General features: G+C 40.4%; 1 protein-coding gene across 2 annotated transcripts in view; it reads left to right on the top strand.

Annotated features, from left to right (window-relative positions):
• Window positions 1-17,517, top strand: part of LOC119731167 (cyclin-dependent kinase-like 4) — a 41,483-nt gene extending 23,966 nt beyond the window's left edge. The window contains exons 4-12 of one of the 2 annotated variants that reach the window (XM_038204222.1): window positions 338-532; window positions 2,931-3,109; window positions 3,603-3,715; window positions 5,594-5,733; window positions 7,272-7,484; window positions 8,474-8,575; window positions 10,549-10,805; window positions 11,775-12,013; window positions 13,767-17,517. In XM_038204222.1, coding sequence (XP_038060150.1) covers window positions 338-532; window positions 2,931-3,109; window positions 3,603-3,715; window positions 5,594-5,733; window positions 7,272-7,484; window positions 8,474-8,575; window positions 10,549-10,805; window positions 11,775-12,013; window positions 13,767-13,939 — 1,611 coding nt within the window. In that variant the 3' untranslated portion in view covers window positions 13,940-17,517. Of the gene's footprint in view, window positions 1-337; window positions 533-2,930; window positions 3,110-3,602; window positions 3,716-5,593; window positions 5,734-7,271; window positions 7,485-8,473; window positions 8,621-10,548; window positions 10,806-11,774; window positions 12,014-13,766 lie in introns of both variants that reach the window. The other variant, XM_038204221.1, reaches the window with a different exon arrangement.
• Window positions 17,518-22,344: the final 4,827 nt, after the last annotated feature.

Raw genomic sequence — 22,344 nt, 5'->3', positions numbered from 1 at the left:
ATTCAGGCCCAATTCAAAATATGATTCAGCAACTTTTGATTTGAAATCGAGATCCTAGAAAGCTGTTTTTCTCAAAATATACAGCTGAAGCTGAGCTGAAACTTCATCAGGTTAATTGTTCAGTATCTTTCATTAGATTTTGAACACTTTTGTTGCTTCAAACGAACAAAATGCACAAATTACAAATGATGGACTATATCTTTAACTATTGAAAACAGTCACTTGATTGATTTTGACTTCAAGAACAACTTGACAGTGACTGTATGTTTTCATTGGAGGGTTTATACATACTTTTTTTTTTGCTTATTTTCCATTTTTCATTTTTCACATTTTATAGCAACTGAGGCACGAGAATCTTGTCAACCTGATTGAAGTCTTCCGACGTAAGAAGCGTCTGTATCTCGTCTTTGAGTTTGTAGATCATACCATACTGGATGAGTTAGAGCGATACCCCAACGGTCTAGAGGACAACGTGGTACGGCGGTGCATGTGGCAAGTCCTGAAAGGCATCGACTTCTGCCATAATCATAACGTAAGTAGCATCAATAATAGTTTATTGGGTTTACTAATCTTAGAAAAGAAATTGAAGTTCTCCTGAAAAAAAAAGTGACGTGAAAAAAACTAAAGTTTGGCCCATGAATGGCGTTTACATGTATCTCCAGCACCCGATTTCACGAAGCGCTGCGACACGTCGCAAGTCGAGTTACGACGTGTAACACGTCGCAACTCGCGACGCGTTGTATCATCCATTTCACGAAAGTTACGATGTGTTGAACGCGTTGTAAGTTCCTTGACAACGGCTTAAAACACGTCGAAGGGTTACGACGTGTATAGTGGTCATCGCAAAATAAGAGTCATTTTCTAAGCCAGTTTTATGCCATAAACATTACAAAAACGAGACTACATGTATAATACCAAAGCAATGTGTGTAAAGTTGTAAATAGAAAATTCATTGAGTAATTATGAATTAGACCGGAATATTAGAGTTGAAATTTCAAAGTAGCTATACAGTCCTCTGAGAGCTTGTTTTCCTTCAAAATTGCATCGCATGGCCGCCATTTTGTTTTACGTTTTAACAAATTTCGAGCTGAGATCCGACATCTCTTTGTTGAATATCAGACGACTATTTACTGTACGCTGACTTAATACATAAAACAGTCACCGAGTTGTGCTATAAATACACCTACGACGCGTCGCACTTACGACGTGTTTTGTGAAATGGATCGCAGGACGCGTCGCAGCTGCGACGCATCGTAGAGATACGACGCGTCGCAGCGCTGTGATGCATCGTATGTTACGAAGAGTTTGATGAAATCGGGTGCAGTTTTAGTAAAGTGAAGCGACTGAGAATTAAGGGTGTACATCGGAACCGTGTACCCAAGTACCCGACCGCTGATGTCAGGAACTGGTTCCAGATTATGGGATCTGGTAGCCGTTACCAACTTTACATATTACTTAGTAACTTCTCAGACAATGAAAAGAAAGGTTTTGAATGCCATTTGTGGGGAATTTTCAACATGAAAACCTGCCTACATTGAAAACCAAAACAGATTTCAAGTTTGTGTTCCTTTTTGGCGATGACGCTCGCAAAAGCTACGGTGTACGCCGTAAAACTATAAAGCTTTTCAGACAGCTCCCGGGATTTGAATTTTGGGGTTGGATTTCTTTTGTAGGGTACCTGGGTACCTGTGATTCATTTTATGGGTACCTGGGTACCTGTGATTCATTTTATGGGTACCTGGGTACCTGTGATTCATTTTATAGGGTACCTGGGTACCTGTGATTCATTTTATGGGTACCTGTGATTCATTTTATGGGTACCTGTGATTCATTTTATGGGTACCGGTACCTGGGTACCTGTGATTCATTTTATGGGTACCTGGGTACCTGTGATTCATTTTATGGGTACCTGGGTACCTGTGATTCATTTTATGGGTACCGGTACCTGGGTACCTGTGATTCATTTAATGGATACCTGAGTACCTGTGATTCATTTTATGGGTACCTGGGTACCTGTGATTCATTTTATGGGTACCTGGGTACCTGTGATACATTTTATAGGGTACCTGGTTCGCATTTCGGTATTACCTGTCAATTCACAACACTATACTGAGAACATTTCTGTTTCCCCTGATGGGATGCACATACTCCGGGGTGGATAGAGGCAAGTGGGGTGAAGTGGCTTGCCCAAGGACACAGCATATGACCAGCAGCTGGATTTGAACCCCTGACCCTCTGATCATGAGCCACGGACCCTAACCCCTCCCCAAGATAAAGTGTGCTGGAGAACAAGCATAGTAAATGAAACCTAGTTGTTGGAATTTTAAGATATCGACTGTGTCGTAGTAGAGGTGCTTGCGATGGATCACATTCACTGGTTCTTGTGCTCTTGAGCAAGGCACTTTACCATTATTGCTTCGTCCTTCGGATGGGACGTAAAGCCCTAGGTCCCGTGTGTTGTGAAATGCACGTTTAAGAACCCAGTAACACTTACCGCTAAGAGAAGGGGTTTGCCCTGGTGTTTCTGGCAGTGGCTGCTGCACCGCAGCACCTTGTAAAGCTCATAAAAGTGCTACATAATGGGTCTCATATTACTCATAAACTTCATTAACCTGTCTTTAAACTAATAGACATTATTACCAGCGCCTTGAGTACCCAATTGTTGGTAGATGCATGTACGTGCGCTTTATAAGACTCCAGGATTATTATGATTATTAACTTACTCAAAAACTTTGTTTCTGCTCTACCTAGTTTTGTAGTGGCTAAGGTTTTTGTCGCATTTTATTATTGAAGATTTTCACTCAGAAATGTACTGCGTTGTTTTGTTTTGTTGGATATATGATAAATGTGTGGTTGTACCGTTATATGTACTTTTGCTTTCAGTAACTTCAACTCTTCGATTGAATTAATTAATGTCTTTTTCCCTGCAGATTATTCATAGAGACATTAAACCAGAGAACATTTTAGTTTCCAAGTCCGGCATTGTCAAGTTGTGCGACTTTGGCTTTGCAAGGACGATAGCTGGGCCAGGGGAAATCTACACGGACTACGTCGCTACTAGGTGGTACAGAGCACCGGAATTATTAGTAGGAGATACGAAATATGGAAAGTAAGTTCAAACACATTCAGTGTTATTTTTTTAATTTGGTGGTTCCAGAGGGATATCCCAATGTCCTTTTCACTCTTTTACTGACCGCGACTTGGACTGGCTACCTCCCCCACTGACTGACTTTTTCTCTGGAACTGATGTAGGACTAGCAGCTGATTTCACGAGACTTTATGCGATGGCGTAACTCCACTTGCACCACAATTTAATGGCCACATTTCACAACATTTCAGTTATGAGACATTTCACGCAATTTTCATAGTGCGTAAGTCCGGGACTTTCGCAACAATTTGTGGTGTAACTTGCCCAGTCATTTTAGGTGGCGTAAGTTGTGGCGTAGTGACTGAAAATGATCTGTTTTACTAGCACATCATGATTGCGTCAAGCTGTTTATTGGTTTGTTATTTTTAGCAGCATCATTATAATGGCTGGCCATCCACAAAGAAATAAAAATGTATATAATTTGTGAGAATGTGATTGGTTTTTCCCCATGCAGAGCTGTAGATATCTGGGCGTTAGGTTGCTTACAAGCTGAAATGTGTACAGGCGAGCCCTTATTTCCGGGAGATAGTGATATAGATCAGCTGTACCATATCATCAAGTGCTTCGGTAAGTTATCTCAGAGACTAAAAGCGCAGCGTCCAAATTACTTGGCTAACCAACTCATTCCAAAGATGTGATTTTAGTACATGGAAAGTTCAGCTTTTGGTATGAGCACTGGTCAGCGCGCGCGTCGATTTTAATCATGCGCGTCAACCTTTTTTTTCTTGAAATTAACACGGAAACTTCAACAGCGCCCTCTATTGCCGCACCTCAAATTTTTGTACCAAGGAGCACCAAGGAATGGGGAAATTGCACCAAGGCAAATGATAAAGGGCACCAAGACAAATTATGGAGGACACCAATGTATAATGAGGACACAAAAAAGCAAAATAGTACCCACCTTGTCTGTACAATACAAGCTTGAAAAAAAAAAAAGCCACCAAAAAAAAAAAAAAACCACCGCGTCGCCGCATCAATTCCGGAACTTCGGTCTGACCAGAGACCGACTATTTGTTTTGGCCTAAAGTTTGTCTTCTAAAACCGCAATTATGTATTCTTGTTCACTTAATTTGCTCCTTATACTATTTTGTTCAGCGTAACTCTTGAACACAGTCTGAAAAAGATGTAAAATTCCAGAAAGAAACTTATACCTTGTGCATACATGTACTTGTTTCCTTTATTTAAATAGATGTCATTTTTATTTGCATGTATCTTTGTTCTAACCTTTGCCACTTAAAGGTATATTCCATCATTTGTAATTTGTGCTTTTTGTTCGTTTGAAGCAACAAAAGTGTTCAAAATCTAAAGGGTGCTGAACAATTAACCTGATGAAGTTTCAGCTCAGCTTCAGCTGTATATTTCGAGAAAAACAGCATTCTAGGATCTCGATTTCAAATCAAAAGTTGCTGAATCATGTTTTGAATTGGGCCCGAATTCAGCGTCCGAGACACGTTCTCACTGAGTCGATAGCAGTTACACGATTTTGCGCACCGATCCAACAAATTTTAGCAACTGCGCGCATGTGTGCGTCGTGTCAACGCTTGTGCGTGCTTCACCGAATAAAAAACGAACTACTAACAGAAATTTCTAACGGTGCTTCATAAGATGCACCGTTGAAAAGGCCTTCTTTCGTTGATTTCTTCAAAATGACAGCTTGCCAGAAAGAATAATTTCACAGGGAGTTTAGTCCCCTTACTGTTTTTCAACCAAGTATGTTTTTGAACAATAATTACGCCAGTTACTTTTGGGATAGCTGCAAATGATGGACTCTGGCTTTAAATTTTTTCACAGCTGTTGGTAGTTCTGATGAAGTTTCAGCTCAGCTTCAGCTGTATATTTCGAATAGTCCATCATTTGTAATTTGTGCATTTTGTTCGTTTGAAGCAACAAAAGTGCTCAAAATCTAAAGAAGGGTGCTGAACAACCAACCTGATGAAGTTTCAGCTCAGCTTCAGCTGTATATATCAAGAAAAACAACATTCTAGGATCTCGATTTCAAATCAAAAGTTGCTGAATCATGTTTTGAATTGGGCCTGAATTCAGCGTCCGAGACCCGTTCTCACTGAGCCGATTGCAGCTACGCGATGTCGCGCACCGATCCGACGAATTTTAGCAACTGCGCGCGTGTGCGTCGTGTCAACGCTTGTGCGCGCTTCACCGAATAAAAACCGAACTTTTAACAGAAATTTCCAACGGTGCTTCTTAAGATGCGCCGTTGGAAAGGCCTTCTTTCGTTGATTTCTTTAAAATGACAGCTTGCCAGAAAGAATAATTTCACAGGGAGTTTAGTCCCCTTACTATCTTTCAAGTATGTTTTTCAACAATAATTACGCCAGTTACTTTTGGGAAAGCTGCAAATGATGGACTCTGGCTTTAAATTTTTTTCACATCTGTTGGTAGTTCTTCTGCTGAACGATAATCTGTCTTAACTGTTGTCTGTTGTAGGTAACTTGATCCAAAGACATAAAGAGGTCTTTATGAAGAACCCGCTGTTTGTTGGGATGCGTCTTCCTGAGGTCAGGAACGTAGAACCGCTGGAGAAGAGATTCCCAAGTCTGACAGGTCTATCAGTCACTGTCATGAAGGTTAGTCCAGCTACTTGCCCTCTAGTTGGTATACAAATATAACATGGTTTGAGGGTGGATAGTATGCTAATAATGAATGTTTATGAGTGCAATGGTAAGAATAATTTCATGTGGTGACAGATGAAATGTTCCATTTCACGAGGCGAAGCCGAGTGGAATGGAACATATCACGATTGCGCGAACGTGAAACATTCATTATTTGTTTTAAACAACACCTGAATGAATCCTCTTCATCTGATAGTGTGCTGCGTTTTCTCTTCTCAGTCCTGAGTAAAATCGCGATAAGAAGTTGTTCAGTTTTGAATCAGTATAAATCAACAGATGTTCCTGTATGTTTTGTCCAATCGTTTGGCAACAGATTTCATTTGCTTCTTTGTGTTAGCAGCATCAGCATCACCTGCAAGTTCTGATATTTCATCTTCTGTTAGGAGAACAAACGGTGTTTCAGTCTCGCGTTACATCCGCATTTTGTGAAATAGATTCTTGTCACAACGCCACCACCGGCAGCAATGAAACTGTGTAATGGAAGTTCTATTCACCATACAATAAAACTTCCATTACGCTGCGCGCCGCGCACGCACGCCGTGCGTTGGGAATAATTCAATGACGTGATCAACGATCCACCAATCAGATGACGGGGATTTATTCAGGTGTGGTATTATATACAAATAATGAATCGTTATGAGTGCAATGGTAAGAATAATTTCATGCAGTGACAGATGGAGTGTTCCATTCCATGAGGCGATGCTGAGTGCATTGGAACATTATTTGTTTTATACAACACCTGAATAAATCCTCGTCACCCGATTGGTCAGAACCACCAAAACGTGTGACCGTGTAGTGGAAATTCTATTTATCTCGGACTGGAACTGCAATTTTTGTGGTGCGTTTGGGCCGTGGGTTGGGACGAATAATTCAATGACATGTGATCAATGACCCACCAATCAGTTGACGGGGAAGTATTCAGGCATTTTATAATCGGTATTGTCGCCCCAATGCATTGGAAGTTGACAAACTAGTTCCCTAGGCTTCACCTCGGCAACTAGTTTGTCAACTTCCAATACCGAGGGGAGCTAATAGTGACCATCCACTAGAATTAATCCATAATTTGTTGTACTTTACCTCACACATATTCACAAAATTTCATCGAGCTTCGTTCTGTCGTCGTGTTTGTGCAACAAGGTCATATATATCCTAAAATGGGCCATACTAGAAACGTGAGTTTCAGAATGTCAAAAGGTCGTATCTCACTTAAAATAATCGGATGTACACACAATTTCAGTGGACGTCGAGATAAGACCTTGGTGCACGGAGCATAAAGTGCAAGATACGACTTTGTTGCAGAATGGAGTTACGACCTTGTTGCACTGACGCGGCGATGATATGTAATTAGTCATCATACCCGTACATCGTGTGTGACTTTTGCAGGCGGTAATGGTCCATTGCATTGTACCTGAGCAGGGACCTCTGTAATTCAACACTAAATTTTCCAAGTTTTGTCTCAAATTCTTGTAAACCTTCTGTCGTCACCCCCACAGAGCTGTCTCCATCTGGACCCCGACGAGAGACCAACCTGCTCCCAGCTCCTGCGGCATGACTTCTTCAAGAAGGACGGCTTCGATGAGAAGTTCCCCTCTGAGCTGAGAGTCAAGATAGCCAAGGAGTTCGACTGCAACCCGCTGCTCCGGCCCAGCGGCGAGGAGAAGGAAGGAGGCGGGGAGGAGAAGAAGAAGAGCAAAAAGAGCAAAAAGGTCAGCAGCATGGGCCGATTCTCTGCTAAGCACGGAAAATATCTGCTTAGCGGAGACAGGTTACCAGACTCAATGTCATGATCTGTGTATTGCTCTGGACAGGTCTTCAGCATGGGCTGATTCTCTGCTAAGCACGGAAAATAGCTGCTTAGCGGAGACAGGCTACCAGGCTTAATGTCATGATCTGTATATTGCTCTGGACAGGTCTTCAGCATGGGCTGATTCTCTGCTAAGCACAGAAAATATCTGCTTAGCGGAGACAGGTTACCAGACTCAATGTCATGATCTGTATATTGCTCTGGACAGGTCAGCAGCATGGGCTGATTCTCTGCTAAGCACGGAAAATATCTGCTTAGGGGAGACAGGTTACCAGACTCAATGTCATGATCTGTATATTGCTCTGGACAGGTCAGCAGCATGGGCTGATTCTCTGCTAAGCACATAAGACATCTGCTTAGCGGAGACAGGTTACCAGACTCAATGTCATGATTGTGTATTACTCTGGACTGGTTCTTAGATGATTTTTGTTTAGAGGATAAATTTGGCTAGCAGTCTTCTCTGTTGAGCAGCTTAACTCTAACTCTCCCAAATCCTGCAAAATCTTCTTTGCAAAGTGGAGGATTTTGCAGGATTGAGGCTATATGGCAAAAGTGTGTTGCTGATTTCGGAGGATGCACTGTGTCAAGGTCTTGGGCCGGACCTTGTGTTTATATGCTCAGCCGTGCATAAATGTAGGCCTAGAATATACTTGAAATCCTCCGCATGCTCCAGGATGTCACTGGCTCTGCCTCAACATATTGAGAATGATTGCTGGAGGAATTTGCAGGATTGAGGCAGTGGTCACCCTTCCAAGGACCACATTCAAGAAATTACTGAGGATTTTGCAGGATTCAGGCTATATGCTATATTTACAAGGAAGCAGTTGGAGGATTTTGCAGGATTGAGGTTATATCCTTGCAAAAAAATTATGCTGGTTTTTCCTTTTGCAGGACCAGAGCCACAGTCACTCGGACAAGGAACGAGAGAGAGAAAAATACAAGAAGAGGCACTCAGATGCCGATAGACACAAGATATCGTCAACGCCACCTGATGTGAGTGATAAACACCCCAAAGTCTCATCGGAAGGCCATAGGAAGGTCAGAAACTAGCAGTAGAAAGAACATGATGTATTTTTACCACAGTAATGGACTTAACTCAGTTTAGTTAACCTTAAAGGGAGAATACAACATTTGCAAACATCAAAAATTAAAACTACCAAATCATTTTGAAATACCTTGCTGGACTGTTAGTGAATGACAGTGTAAAGCATCCTGTAAAATCATGGCACCTGGTATACTGTCATTTTCAAGAAAAGTGGTATTTTTGTATCAATTTCCAACGCTGGTCGGCCGACCAGCGTTGGAAAAAACTGGCTTTATTTCAAATACTGGCCCCAATTGACCATCGCACTTGTTTGCAATCGATTACACACCTATGAATGGGTACAAGCCAGCTAGACTGTTTCCCTGACCTTACAATTCCCCAATGTATGTAAACTGCTCTGTTTCTTCTTATATGGAGTCAGGGAACCAGACTACAGGAAAATGATTGTTTTTCTTGGTTTTTATAGCATTTTCGAACCCAAAACCTCAAAAAAGTCAGTGTAACTATATTTTCTATATATTTCCAACCCCACAATTCCATCCATTTCTGAAAATTACAGCAAAAGCAAATGATGTATATTCCCTTTAACCGTGCTCAATGCAACAAGATTTTGCATAATTCAAATGAACCCTTGAAGGCATGCAAATCTTTGTCAGGTCATCTGGCTTCCTCGATTTTGGCAGTACAGTGGAACGCCGCTATAACAAACATCGTGGGATTCGCAGAAAGTGTTCGTAATAAGGATCGTTCGGTGTGCGATTTTGAACCGCCGGTACCCTTTTTTGACCAATAGTGAGCTGGCATTTCTCACATCCCGCGGCCGCACGAGGAGTCGTCGCGAAAGTTAAACAATGGTTTTCCCATTTATTCCTTGGGGAAATAATAGCCATCTATCGCTCTTTAACATTCGAACACGATGTAACTATGGGTCGTTTGATGTTCAGGAATTAAAAGTGGCCCAAATAGTGTTTAATACAACCGGTAGATTTTTGTGAATCTGTTGACTCTTTTCAACAACGATGTTCGGTACGTTTGGTACATTAAAACCGGGAGCAATGGATGATGTTCGGTATAGCCGAATGTTTGGTATAGCTGTGTTTGTTCGGTATAGCGGCCTTCCACCGTATAGAGTGCAGTGCCTGTATAATAGCGCGCCGTATCTACACCTTACCGTTGCGTGAAAGTGCCCTTCAAAGAATGGTTGAATCTCGACTCAATGTTGCTTGATCGTCCCCTTAAAAAAAATGTCGAAGCCAACCTCACTGTTGCATGATCGTCAAGCCCATACAGCAAACCACCATTTGCATGTGTGTTAACCGGTACCCGTTGCGCGGTATTGTGTGCAGTACCTATTCAAAATGTGCAGTATAGAAGTGCGTGGCGCCGGTCTGTATTTACACGTTTGTGTGATGTAGGCCTCCAAAAATGCTGCTTTTTTGCAGCTTCTTTGAGAACTGCTGATCCAAACAACTTCAAACTTGTCACTGCACATTCTTGGGTCCCGAGCAATACACCTGCTTATTTTCAACTTCATACAGTGCGCAGCTCTGGAGATAATCAAAATATAGACGAACACACAGTCCCAGAGAGATTCCTGGACTTACAGAAAGATGCGTGTGTCTGGAAACTCATGGGAAATGGTTGTTGGATTGCCAGTGTTTCGCTATGGAGAACTTTAATCATTGAAATCTCATGTTTGTGTCAGAAACCCGTTTTGTAATGATGTACACTCGAACTTCTAGGAACTTTCATTTTAAAAGGTGAAATATTAAAGTTGATATCGTGAATATTAAATGCCTTCGGCCCGACCACGTTGTAGCTGCGTTCTTTGCAATTCAGTTTTGCTGAGCGTAAGGATGATTAACCCCCTCCCAAAAGTTATTTTTTTATGTATTAATATTCTTATTTCTTTGTGTTATAGTATTCCGATGCATCAGACCCCCACAAGAAAACCTCCAGCAAGACAGGCTCGGGTTCACCCATCCCTACCATCACCCCTACCAGCAAAATGCTTCCGTCCACTGTCACAGCCAGTCACAATAGCTCCTCGAATCCTCCACTGCAATCGCAGGGGGGTTCCTCCAGCCAGGCTCCCATCAGTACGATAAATGTGGGGACTATCGGTGCATCCAAAGGGAGTCATACGTCCAATAATACGAGTGGGCCTCCTCACCTCAGGTATGTTTATGATCATCTAAGATAAAAACAAATTGCCCCCCCCTCCCAAACCTCTTGTGCCCCTCCCCCACCCACAATTTTTGGGGATGAAAATCTGGCTTTTAATTGTTAACATGGTTAAAAGAACCAATAAGGTCCCCTTCAAGAATTGGATGTCCCTTAAGTGCCACACCTGCAAATTAGACCCCAGCTTCGCCATTTGCCCAGATTCAGAACCCTCCTATGCAAACATACATTCTATGCCAAGTTCTTCTTTCGGTCAAAATCAATCAAGTGACTGTTTTCAACCATTAAGAGCTCCCAGCCTGTGCATAATGCAGGATTGACTGGCTGTGACTGTTTATGTAACTTGATACAGCTATGCTTGGACTGTAATACAACAGTGGGTTACGGAAGACCTGATAGAATGCACCCGCTGAATGGTCAGAATCTCGAGGTCAAGACGCAGTCTTGTTTTGCATTTTAAATTAATCAACAAATTTACTCGCATAGACCCGTGCTGTGCAAGGGGATACTCCATAGACTACATAATAGGGCCTAGGCACAAAAACTCACACACTCCTGTCTTTACGATTTGTTTTTTAACATCAAATGAGTACTGCAACTGTACTTCCAAGAGCTTAGTTGAGGATGGAGCACAAGTGTTTTGAGTACAGAACATGCCAAATGAGGCTTATGATGCTCTAGACTTGGGCGAGTATCAACGAAAAGTACTCCTGAAGGCTGCATACTTTATCCTGATTTTGTCCACCAAAGTCCTATATTTGGTTTTTTTTTTTTCCCCCACAAATTTTGATCCTACTGTTCTCTTTCTTTTTTCACCTGGGTCTGCTTAAAAGCATAAATAGTCAATCTTTAAATGTTCTTGATTCAGAATTAGGTCGGTAACTCTGGAAAGCCATTCTGTAATGGTGTATAGATTCTAATTTTTCTAAATCAAATTTTGTTGGTCCCCCCCCCCCCCTGCAGGGCTTCAGATAAAGTCAAGAAAGGCACGACCAACACTTACTACAAGAAGCCCGCCCAGCCCCCTCCCGCCCACCACAGCACCAGCATGACCACGCCTGTCCAATCCGAGAAAACCATGCTGCATGAGAGAACGTTACAGTTTGATGTCCTGATGGCAAGTCAACGCAAGAGCAAAGGAACGTCGTCTCCTAAGCTGGAACGAGAGATTACGCACCTGCCCAACTTGGCTGGACTTGATGGTGAGTGATCACGGAAATTGTACAATCACTATTCACGTTTGAATATCCACATTAGAGAGGTATTACATCCATAAAGGAGCATGCATACATATGGGTCATTTCACTGCGTTGGGAAGCAGTGCATGTTACATCCATATATTTGGTTATATTATTAAAAGTATCAATGCATTCTAAACAATTGCTGAACATAGTATTTGTCTTAGGGTGTTTCAATACTTGAGAAAGTTTGAAATCATTTGAAAGTACTTTGACAAAAATATGAGCAAAAATGTATTAATTCGGATGTAACATTGACACCGTGTCAATGTTACATCCAAATATTCTTTTTTGGCCATTTTTTAGACGTATGTAAAATATTACCCAAACTGACATTGCATATTTACAACTGGACACCTAAGCACCAAGAAAAGCTTTTGTTTTGGTATGGTCAGGGTTCAAATATAGCAGAAACAATACCTCAAGTGTGGATGTAACGGTGTAAAAATCACTCAATGGAAGTGTGACATTGGGTTTTACACCGTGTCAATGTTACATCCACACAACCAAGCTATCATTTCTGCTCCATTTGATACCCGACTACCGTAACAAAAGCTTTTCTTATTGTGTTGCATGTATAGTAAGAAGTACGCAAAGTGAATTTGGGTGATGTTTCGCAGAAATTTTAAAAAAGGTACAAATGTCACATTTGGACGTAACTCTGAGACGGTGTCAATGTTACATCCAAAATGACATTTTTTGCTCATATTTTTGGCAAAATACATCGAAATCATTTCAAACTTTCTGCAGTCGTGAAACACCCAACAACAAATATTATGTAGAGCAACTGCTAGCAAGGTGTTCATGCTTTTCTTATGGTCATAATATGGTCATATGTCACACATTGTTCCCCAACCTGGTGGAATGACCCATATACAGTCAAACCTTACAGAAAGACCACTCAAGGGAAGCAATAAAAGCGGTCTTTATAGACAGGTGGTCTTTCTATACAGGTTGATTATATTTGCCCTACCTTGCCTTAACCCTAGATCATAAGTCTGGAGCACAAATCTAGAATATATTTCTGGGGGTTTCCTCCCACCTCTACAGCTTTCTTCAAGGCTTGAAGTGGGACGCTGTGGTCCAATGGTTACGGTGTTCGACTCGCGTGCCGTGGTACGTGGGTTCAAACCCTGACGGGAACATGGTGCTTGTGTTCTTGGGCAAGACACTTTACTACGATTGTCTCTCTCCACCCAGGAGTATAAATGGGTACCTGTGAAGGTAGAGACCAAATTGCGCTGATCTTGAGCTGCTGCAGAAAATGTCTCATTCCTGATGAACAGGGATAATAATTGTAAAGCGCTTTGAAACCTTAGGTAAAAAGCGCTAGATATCAAATGTGATGCGATCAAGCTACATGAGTCGTTTGTCGACCCTGGTCAATTTTTATTTTTTTACAGATTTGAAAAGAGCACAATCTCAGCATTACTGCTGTGAAAACTGCATGCTGATGCCATCTTTAGTTAAAAAATTATGGAAGTCGGAACACCGAGAGATATCATGAAGTGATTTGATGAAGTGATCTTATTTTGGCCTGTATCTCCAAATAAAAATTCCCGACAAACGACTCATTTAGCTTGATTGCATCACAAGTTGTCTTTCTGAAACCAAAATCTATTTGGGTCGACTTTGGTTGCTCTAAATACATTTTCGTCCGGTGGATAACAGAACTAACCTTGGATGTCTTTTTGACGACTGTTTCTCTCTGCCACAGTTGACTCCAACAAGAGATCGGATAAGAAACCCAAAATCAAGAAGAGTCAGCACACCCCGATGCCTCACATCGGTCTCCACAATGACCCTGGTCACTCTGGCGCTAACGGCTCTCACCTCAACCAATCATCATCTGCCGACGACTTCAGAGAGCACAACCTGCCGGCCGTATAGCACAGGACGAACGATTGCCGTCGGCAAGTTTGTTTTCTATAACAAATCACTAGTTGGGCTGGGTTTTCATGTTGTTCAGGAGTTGTATGTTGAAAGTGAGGAGCAACTGTGCAGCGTACCTCAATGAAGCGTGACAATGCAACGACAGATAGACTTTCTGGATTGGACGGGAAGAAACAAGTTCCGGACTGAAGCAGACCATCTCTGGCTCGGAGCGTCTTGAGAAAAGTTTCTCTTGCTTGGACGAAGCGCACAGCGCCAACCAAATGAGATCATATGAAACTAGCATTGCACGGCTATGAAATATTATGAGAAAGGATTGTATAGTGTACAGTATTTGTTCGTCTAAACTTGGTCATATTTCTTAGTGCCGATGACACGCTTTGAAAATGTGGTATTACATTTTTTTAAAATTTAGAAAAAAAAATTCAATTACACATTGGTGCTTTGTGCCGATTTCATTCAATTTGATATGATTCACATTGTAAACTAAAGAGTTAAACATGAAATTTGAGAAGTTTACATGAAATTTTTCATGTTGTTGCAAAATTACTTGGTATACCAAAAAAAGCCCTAAAAACCGCAGAAAATTTTATTTTCTGTGTAGAGGATTATTTGTTATTCGGTGCTTTGAAATGTAACCGTCACGTGAAAGAGGCCACATAGTTTTATCAGGTTGTTTCTTGTACATAGAAATGTAAATAATGACATATATATAGGCACATTTTGTTTTTTTGTATTCAGCCAAGTTTATCGTTCCACTCATTTGGTGCGTTTTACCTAAAACCTCAGCATTGCGTAAATGTTCCGTGTTTTTTTGTGTGGCTTGTACATTCCGACTGCAGTTTACAAAGCACATATAATGCGCTATTTATTTTAAAAAAATGTTTTGTGTTTGCATCTTTATATTCGAATGCCAGTTTGCGTCAGTGTTTGTGTATTAAGTCCAGGAGAGATTGCAGAGCTTTTTTTTGGTAAGATACAGACTTATTCTTCTTGACTTAAATTTGACCGTAAAAGTTACTCTCCTCTGATAAAATCTTTTCAGGCATGATATTTTTTAGACTTGAGTTTGTAATCAGACTTTTTGAATCTGATGGAAAGACATTATCAGTACAGTAGAACGCCACTAAACCGTACATCGCGGTTTCCACAGAAATTGTTTATAATAGCGATCGTTCCGTATAGCAATTTTTAAGCTCTCTGTGCTCTGGTACTCACTTTTCAATAAATAGCGCCCTTCATAACTTCACCCTGCACTCCCTGGTAGTTACTGAAAGATGACTTTGAACACGTGCCGGCTATTAAATTTTGTCTTGAGACAGTTTTTGAGCTTACTACCTGCAGCAATGAGTGGCTTTCCCCTTCTATTCCTTGGGGGAATAATAGCCACTTGTCGCTCTTCTGTTGACAAATTTCAACAACAATGTTCGATACATTTTGTACACAAAAATCCGGAGCCAAGGACGATGTTCCGTATAGCCGAATGTTCGGTTTAGCGATGTTTGGTATAGTGACGTTACACTCTATAGAAAAAATATGTCTTTCAAACGTGTCATCCAATTTTCATTTTTTTTTTTTACATTTGAAAATATCATCCCTGTTTCAAAAAACAACTGTTTGTGGTTAGATTTACTGAAACGACATTTATTTATATGCTAATGACACAGAGCTGAAATCTTTAAAAATCCTGAATATGTTATTTTAATATGCAAATATTATAACCCACTTAATATTCGTAACCTCCTCCCTGAAATACTAAACATTTTAGACTCGTACGGTATTTTAGACTCGTACGGTATTTTTTTTCATATTTTGTTAGAATAATGCAGTTGTGTTATATACATGTAATGCTTTAATGAGGAATGTAAAATCCTACAGTTACAGCTTTTTTGCTTGTTTTTTTTCCCTTAAAAAAACCCTGAACATATAATTTATGCAATTATTATAAACCCTGTTAGATGCTAAACCTCTATCCTGAAATACCCAACGTGTAGAACTCATATCGTTATTGTCTCATTTTTCGTTACATTTTTAGTTGTTGGTACAGAATCCTGTACAAGCCGGTTCGGTATTTTAACTGCGTATGCGCACAGTGATATGGGTCACGGGCCATTCATGAAAATCGAACGCTCATCGAAGGTGCATGAACTCACAGGGAGACGAGCGCATGACGCTCGTGTGTGGATTACGGGCAAAATGGGCGTTCGCGTTACACTGCGTAACGTCACGTCAGTGATATCCCAAATGACCTTTGACCTGGACTACTTCATTGCGATATCGAACTGGTTTACTCAGGAATCGAAGTCCTTTTTTTACAATATTTCCCTGTTTTTCTCCTACATTTCAGATTTATAACTTCCATCTTTACTTCGTATTCTTTTAGGCGTCTAGATTTCCTGCAAAAAGTTCAAAGAAACAATTTATGATTGTACTTTGTAACTCCTTGTACGAGTATGAATAACTGCAAGATTTATTTCGAACGTGCATGAAAATAGACTGGTGCCATAGCACAATGGTTTGCGTCATTGCAAATTTACTGCACTTATCGTGGAACTAGTCCAAAATGGTTGCTGATAACATGAGCCAAGGTTGGTAAAGCACCTTCATTTTCACCTGCCCTTATTCATAAATAAGACAGTTTTTACCCGTTCCTATTTGTCGAGAGCCCATCACGTGGGTAGTTTTAAACGGTTGATGAAACAGCGACTGGTTTTAACACTTGTTTCCTGGTGTCACATGAAATTTGGACTCTTATGAAATATGGTCCCTTTTACCGTTTTATTGGTTGAATCCTCACACGTGACCAGTCCCTCTCCTTATCGTCACTTAGGCATGCACAATGCTGCCAATGAGTCCATATTTCATAGTCTAAAACTCACACTACACCGGCACCGCTGCGTTCTGCGCCACATCGCGCAGTATGCACCATGCGCATACCAATCTCCTTATAAGGAGTTTTTTAGTACCACTTTGCGAGGCACATACCGTAACCATAGCTAGAAGGGTGTTTCACAAAACATGAATTAGAATTGTTGAACAAAATTGTTGGAAATGAATAATTTTTGACTTGTTTAGACTTTTTGACCGAAAGGTATTTATGAATAATGGGAATAAATTTGTGCTCGGCCTGTATTAAACAAGTATTTTTACAACCGGCTAGAGGCCTCGTGATCGGTAATGGCCATTATGCATGTCCAGGCTCCTAGCCGGTTTAATTGTACCTGTTTAAAACTGGCCCAGCACATAATATTTCTTTAATATTACTTATTTATTTTGCTCTTTAGCCGAATGTGGTGTACTAGTTTAGAAATGGGTTTTAAAAACCAAGTTTAAATTGCAATCAGAACCAAACACACAAAAGATGAAACTTTCCACACTTGTTTATGCATTTTGTGTCTTATTCACGTGCAAAACACCCCCAGTCTTGCTTGAAATAGTGTACAATAGTTGTCTTCATTGTGTAAGCCTGTTAACTACTGCAATCTGTCGTTCTTAAAAAAGGTATTCAGTTTTGTAGGTCTGTTTTTATCAACTTTTTGGTAGAAATAAATTATAAAATGGACTTATTCACACTACCTCGGTTTCATTTGAAGTGATTCTTAATAATACTGTCTTAGATTTTCCACTGGATAGTCCGAAAGTTCGTTAGTCCGAAGGTTCAATAGTCAGAAAATAGAATAGGTTAAATATTCCAAAGGTTCGATAGTTGGAAAAGACGATAAGGTTTGATAGTCCAAATCAAAATGAACCTTGTGTTCATTTCAAACATTTGCACCTTTGGATTATCGAACCTTCGGACTATCACACCAAATGTTCGGATTAACGAACTTTATTTCATTTTTGGACTAATGAACCTCCGGGTATAGGAAATTTGTGTGTTCGAACCTTTGGATTAACGAACCTTTGGACTATCGAACCTTCAGACTATCGAGCGGATCCTAGTTTTTCACCATTGAATGCTACATTGTGTAAGCATTGGTGTGGACACCACAACAAAACCGCACCCTTGAAAGCTCCAATTAATAATCCGATTCTCCAAACTTGACTTTGAATTCAGAAAAGAAGAGAAATTCTAAACCACAAATTCAAAGCTGTATCCTCTCTGAGTGATTCTCATTTGCTATTTCCCGGATTTGCAGAATTGCTGATATTAATGGTGCTAGCATTGTGACTTTGGGCATGCCTCGCTATAGGGGTGTGGGTTTGGATCCCACCTCTGACACCATGTAATCCCACTTCTGACACCAACGATAGAATGTAATGCACTTAAAATGACTGATACTGGGAGACCATGTTGTGTATATTGTAATGAAATAGCCCTTCATCATTACCTTCTTTCCCGCCTCCTATTTTTGGTTTAGCTTGCCCTACACCCCCTGAGCTTAGTGTGTATCAGTCCAGCCAGGCATGCTCATTTGCATAATTCTATTGTTAGCCCCATGCGCATTGAATTTGAACTAGCCATGTGTGCTTCAGTCTGCTGGGTGCTGTGCTAGGGATAGGTTGTCTGTGGAGGGCTGTGCAGGTTTTGCCTGGGCGTGGCAAGGAAAGGCCTTGATGCAATGACCAAGTAAGTTGTAGTGCATGATAACTTAATTAAATCCCCCTGGGTTGGGAGTAGAGTTATGGTGTTTTTACCATAAGCTACCCCACTCACACTGACCATCACCGAGCCCCGCCCTTTGTATTTTCTCATAATTAATTGTTTTCCTTGCATTTAGTTCTACAACAAATTCCTTTATTCGGTACTTTAATTAAAGAACTTAAATCGTAGTTGCCCCTAAAATTAGAAGTAACCTGTAACAGTCGTTTGGTATACATATTCAACATGGAAAATAATGGTGGTGGAAGCGCACCCGACCATTGCTTAGCGCTGGTAAACATCGCGTGCTACTTAATGCAAAGTACCTTGCATTGACCTGTGACATGTGTTTACACCCAACAGTCATTTTGAGTGTGCTTCAGTGTGAGTTGACAAAAACAGACCTCCAAAAATTATCTGGAAAAACGTGAGTTTTGTCAGTATTTTACTATTCATCTGTTCATCATTTGGTGCATTATAGGTCTGTACTTAGTATAATACTTTAATATTGAATATATTTATAAACCTTTTCGTATCTGAAAAAAAATTGCCATTTTTGCTATTGTGAGTTTCCTAGTGTTTATGCATAAACATAACGCTAGGATCATCCTAGCTACACCTGACCACGCTACAATATCCAAGATGGTTGTGTACTTGACCCAGTTACCGGCCCATCAATAGAGGGCGGTATATATATTTAACAGACCTCGTGCACAGACATACTCGTTACAACATGGCTACGGGTTTAAGGCTTCTGACTAGCACCCCTTGAACTAGCCCCATAAATGTGGCCTATTTACTGGACTGCCTCCGTAAACATAGGCCACACATCCACATGTACAAAAATCGTGTCGACGGAGCCAAATTTTGATTTTCACATTTAGGCTTAGTTTGTAGGGTTTTTTTGCTTTAGAAGCATACTCACCCTCTTTACAGGCTAATCAGAAAGTGCTGCCTTTTTCAGATGTCTAATTTTTGTGAAATTTCATGTTGAAATTTTGATACGCAAACGTGTAAAAATGAATCTGGAAATTTCACGAAAAATATACATCTGAAAAAGGCAGCACTTTCTGATTAGCCTATAAAGAGGGTGAGTATGCTTCTAAAGCAAAAAAAACCTACAAACTAAGCCTAAATGTGAAAATCAAAATTTGGCTCCGTCGACACAATTTTTGTACATGTGGATGTGTGGCCTATGTTTACGGAGGCAGTCCAGTAAATAGGCCACATTTATGGGGCTACCCTTGAACAAGGTCAAAATGGGGAGTCAGGTTGGCGTAGTGGTACTTTCCCCGCCTTCCACCGCTGTGACTCGGGTTCGAATCCCGCCTGGGCCAACATGTGGATTGGGTTTTCAGTCCCTACCTGATTCCGTGGGTTTTCCTCAGAATATTCTTCTGGGCTTTTCCTCCCACCTCTAAAACTGTAATTTCTTCTCATTGTCTTCTCTCCACAGGTTTCTTCAGGCTTGCGAGCTACAGTGCCTAGGGCGCTTTTGAGGAATCCTTGGTTTCATTACCAGAAATGATTAATAATAATAATAATAATAACCAGCATAGGCCTGGATAGCTCAGTTCAAACCCCGTTCCAGTCAATTTATTTGTTCAACTTTAAAAATATTCAAAACTAGAACACTCTGATGAAAGAAACATGGCGGACTGTCAAATTGTAATATATCAAATACTGTACTTTTATTTATACTAATATCTTTTTAGTAAATAGAGTACTGAACCTGCAATAACTGGGCAAAACAATGTTAGTTCTGGACTTGGTGTAAAACTATATACCATGTCAATAAAAATGTAAAACATTAATGTAGGCGAAGGACACTTTATTTCCATTATGCACGGACGTTCACATGATAGAAAACCTTCAGGTTTGTTCATGATTACAAAACCTATGAGTCCTTCAGTGCGATGGCCAAACAGTGCCAGCTACTGGGCATACGTAGTCTGGGTCCCAGACCCAAAGATTCTGACTATTTCTGACAAATATTTTGTCAGGTAGCCGCCACAGCTAAAAATAAACATGACTAAAACAAAGGCTGCACCCTCTCATTTTTGAAAAGCTCAAAAGTTCACCAAAAGCATTTCGCTGACTCTTGGATATGTTTGGAACAGCTCTGGTATTTTCCAGGGAAAAATAGTTTTTATTTACCAACAAAATTCATGACATGCTTTTAACAGTTTTGAAAATTTGAGGTTCATAAATGTATTGCTTGCATTTAAAAAATTTCAATGCCAGGCATATTACTCAGTGTCTGTATTAAATGTTCAACGTAAACGCTGTCCCTGAAAAATGCATCATGTTCTGGTTTAAATTGAATGTGTCCGCTACCCGACCTTAGATTTGTCAGATTAGTCAGAATCTTAGGTCTGGGAACCAGACTCGGTCCTACATGGACTCCTTCAACAAAGGCACACTCTGTTTATAACACCTAGCAACCACGTAAGTTGCTCATTTGCATAAATACATTTTTTTCTGTAAAAAAAAATAGGTTTATAATTAATCATCCTCTAGACAACCAGTGCAATTTTTTTTTTAAATATTGTGCAGTGTGACAAACCCTGCTCAATTGCATGCACCAAGTACTTTCACAGTAAATTTTAATTAACTTTTACAAATTTAAACTTTTAACTCATGAACAAAGCTGTTATTCGCAAGTTAAATATTAAAAGATAACTTTATGGCATTCCAAAGGCATATCAGTAATAACTAAAATGCACAAAATATGTTAAGGTGTTGTACAACCAAAATATAAACTATGCCCTAGTCCTCAGAAAAGGAAACAGTAAAATATCCCAGACATATCATTAATGTCCCCGACAACCTCGGACATTAAATAGTCCATCTGGATATGTTCAACTGATATGCATTACTTCTGCTATAAAACAAGTACTCATGCAAACACATTCACTTAATTGTGTCAGCATACACAAAACAAGTAAAATCATTTCATTTGGTTATTCATGGATGTACACAAAAAGTGATTTACATTCATGATTAACAATCATCGATTACATACCAGCATATGATGGAAGCATTAATCTCCTCCACAATCTATAACTTTTACTTAATAAAATGACAAAGTCGGCGGGATATTCACTTTTTATCAATGGACATGCTTCTAGTTCAATGCTTTTTCATCAACTAAACTACAATAAAGAAGATTTTTCAGAGGTCTTGAACTCACATCCCACCTCAGCTGATCAAGTAGTTGAACAAATTCTGTAAATGCACCCTTAACCAGTTTGCGCCGGGATTATTTTGACAAGAACGGAACGAGGCGTGGGATTACCTTTCACCCGACCTCATGCCAGGCGGGTTGAAGCCATCATCCTCGGGCAGCACACTCATATTCCCAGCCTCGCTCGCTGCAAGCGGGTCTGAGACAGATATTTCCGGCCTCGCTCCCTTCGTGTTTATCCGTCATCCGTTCCAAATACCGCAACACCTTTGCGGGTATACATGGCCTCTGGCATGAACTGCTTAAGGAGAATTTTTTCGCCATAAGTAACAGGAAGACAAGGTAGATTAAGGAGACATTTCAATATCTCCCTAATGTCACAACTCCTATTTAGAGGCAAAATGTTCTGGTCACAAAAAGCTAGATTGATTGCTCATGGTCCAGAACATAAATGTACCAAAATTTGTTGGGGAAGGATAAGGTAACATGGGGTTTGGGGTCATGTACGACCCTGTAGCAATGTCTCCCTACCCTACCATTCTCGTTAATAATAAGAACTGTTTTGTTTTTAATCACAATAAAATCTATAATTTAACTCAATATTACTGGCAATTCAACTCAAGTTACATAACA

This window comes from Patiria miniata, unplaced genomic scaffold (assembly GCF_015706575.1).
Source record: "Patiria miniata isolate m_02_andy unplaced genomic scaffold, ASM1570657v1 HiC_scaffold_23, whole genome shotgun sequence".
Classification (NCBI taxonomy): Eukaryota; Metazoa; Echinodermata; class Asteroidea; order Valvatida; family Asterinidae; genus Patiria; species Patiria miniata.
This window is presented reverse-complemented; position numbering and strand designations above follow the sequence as displayed.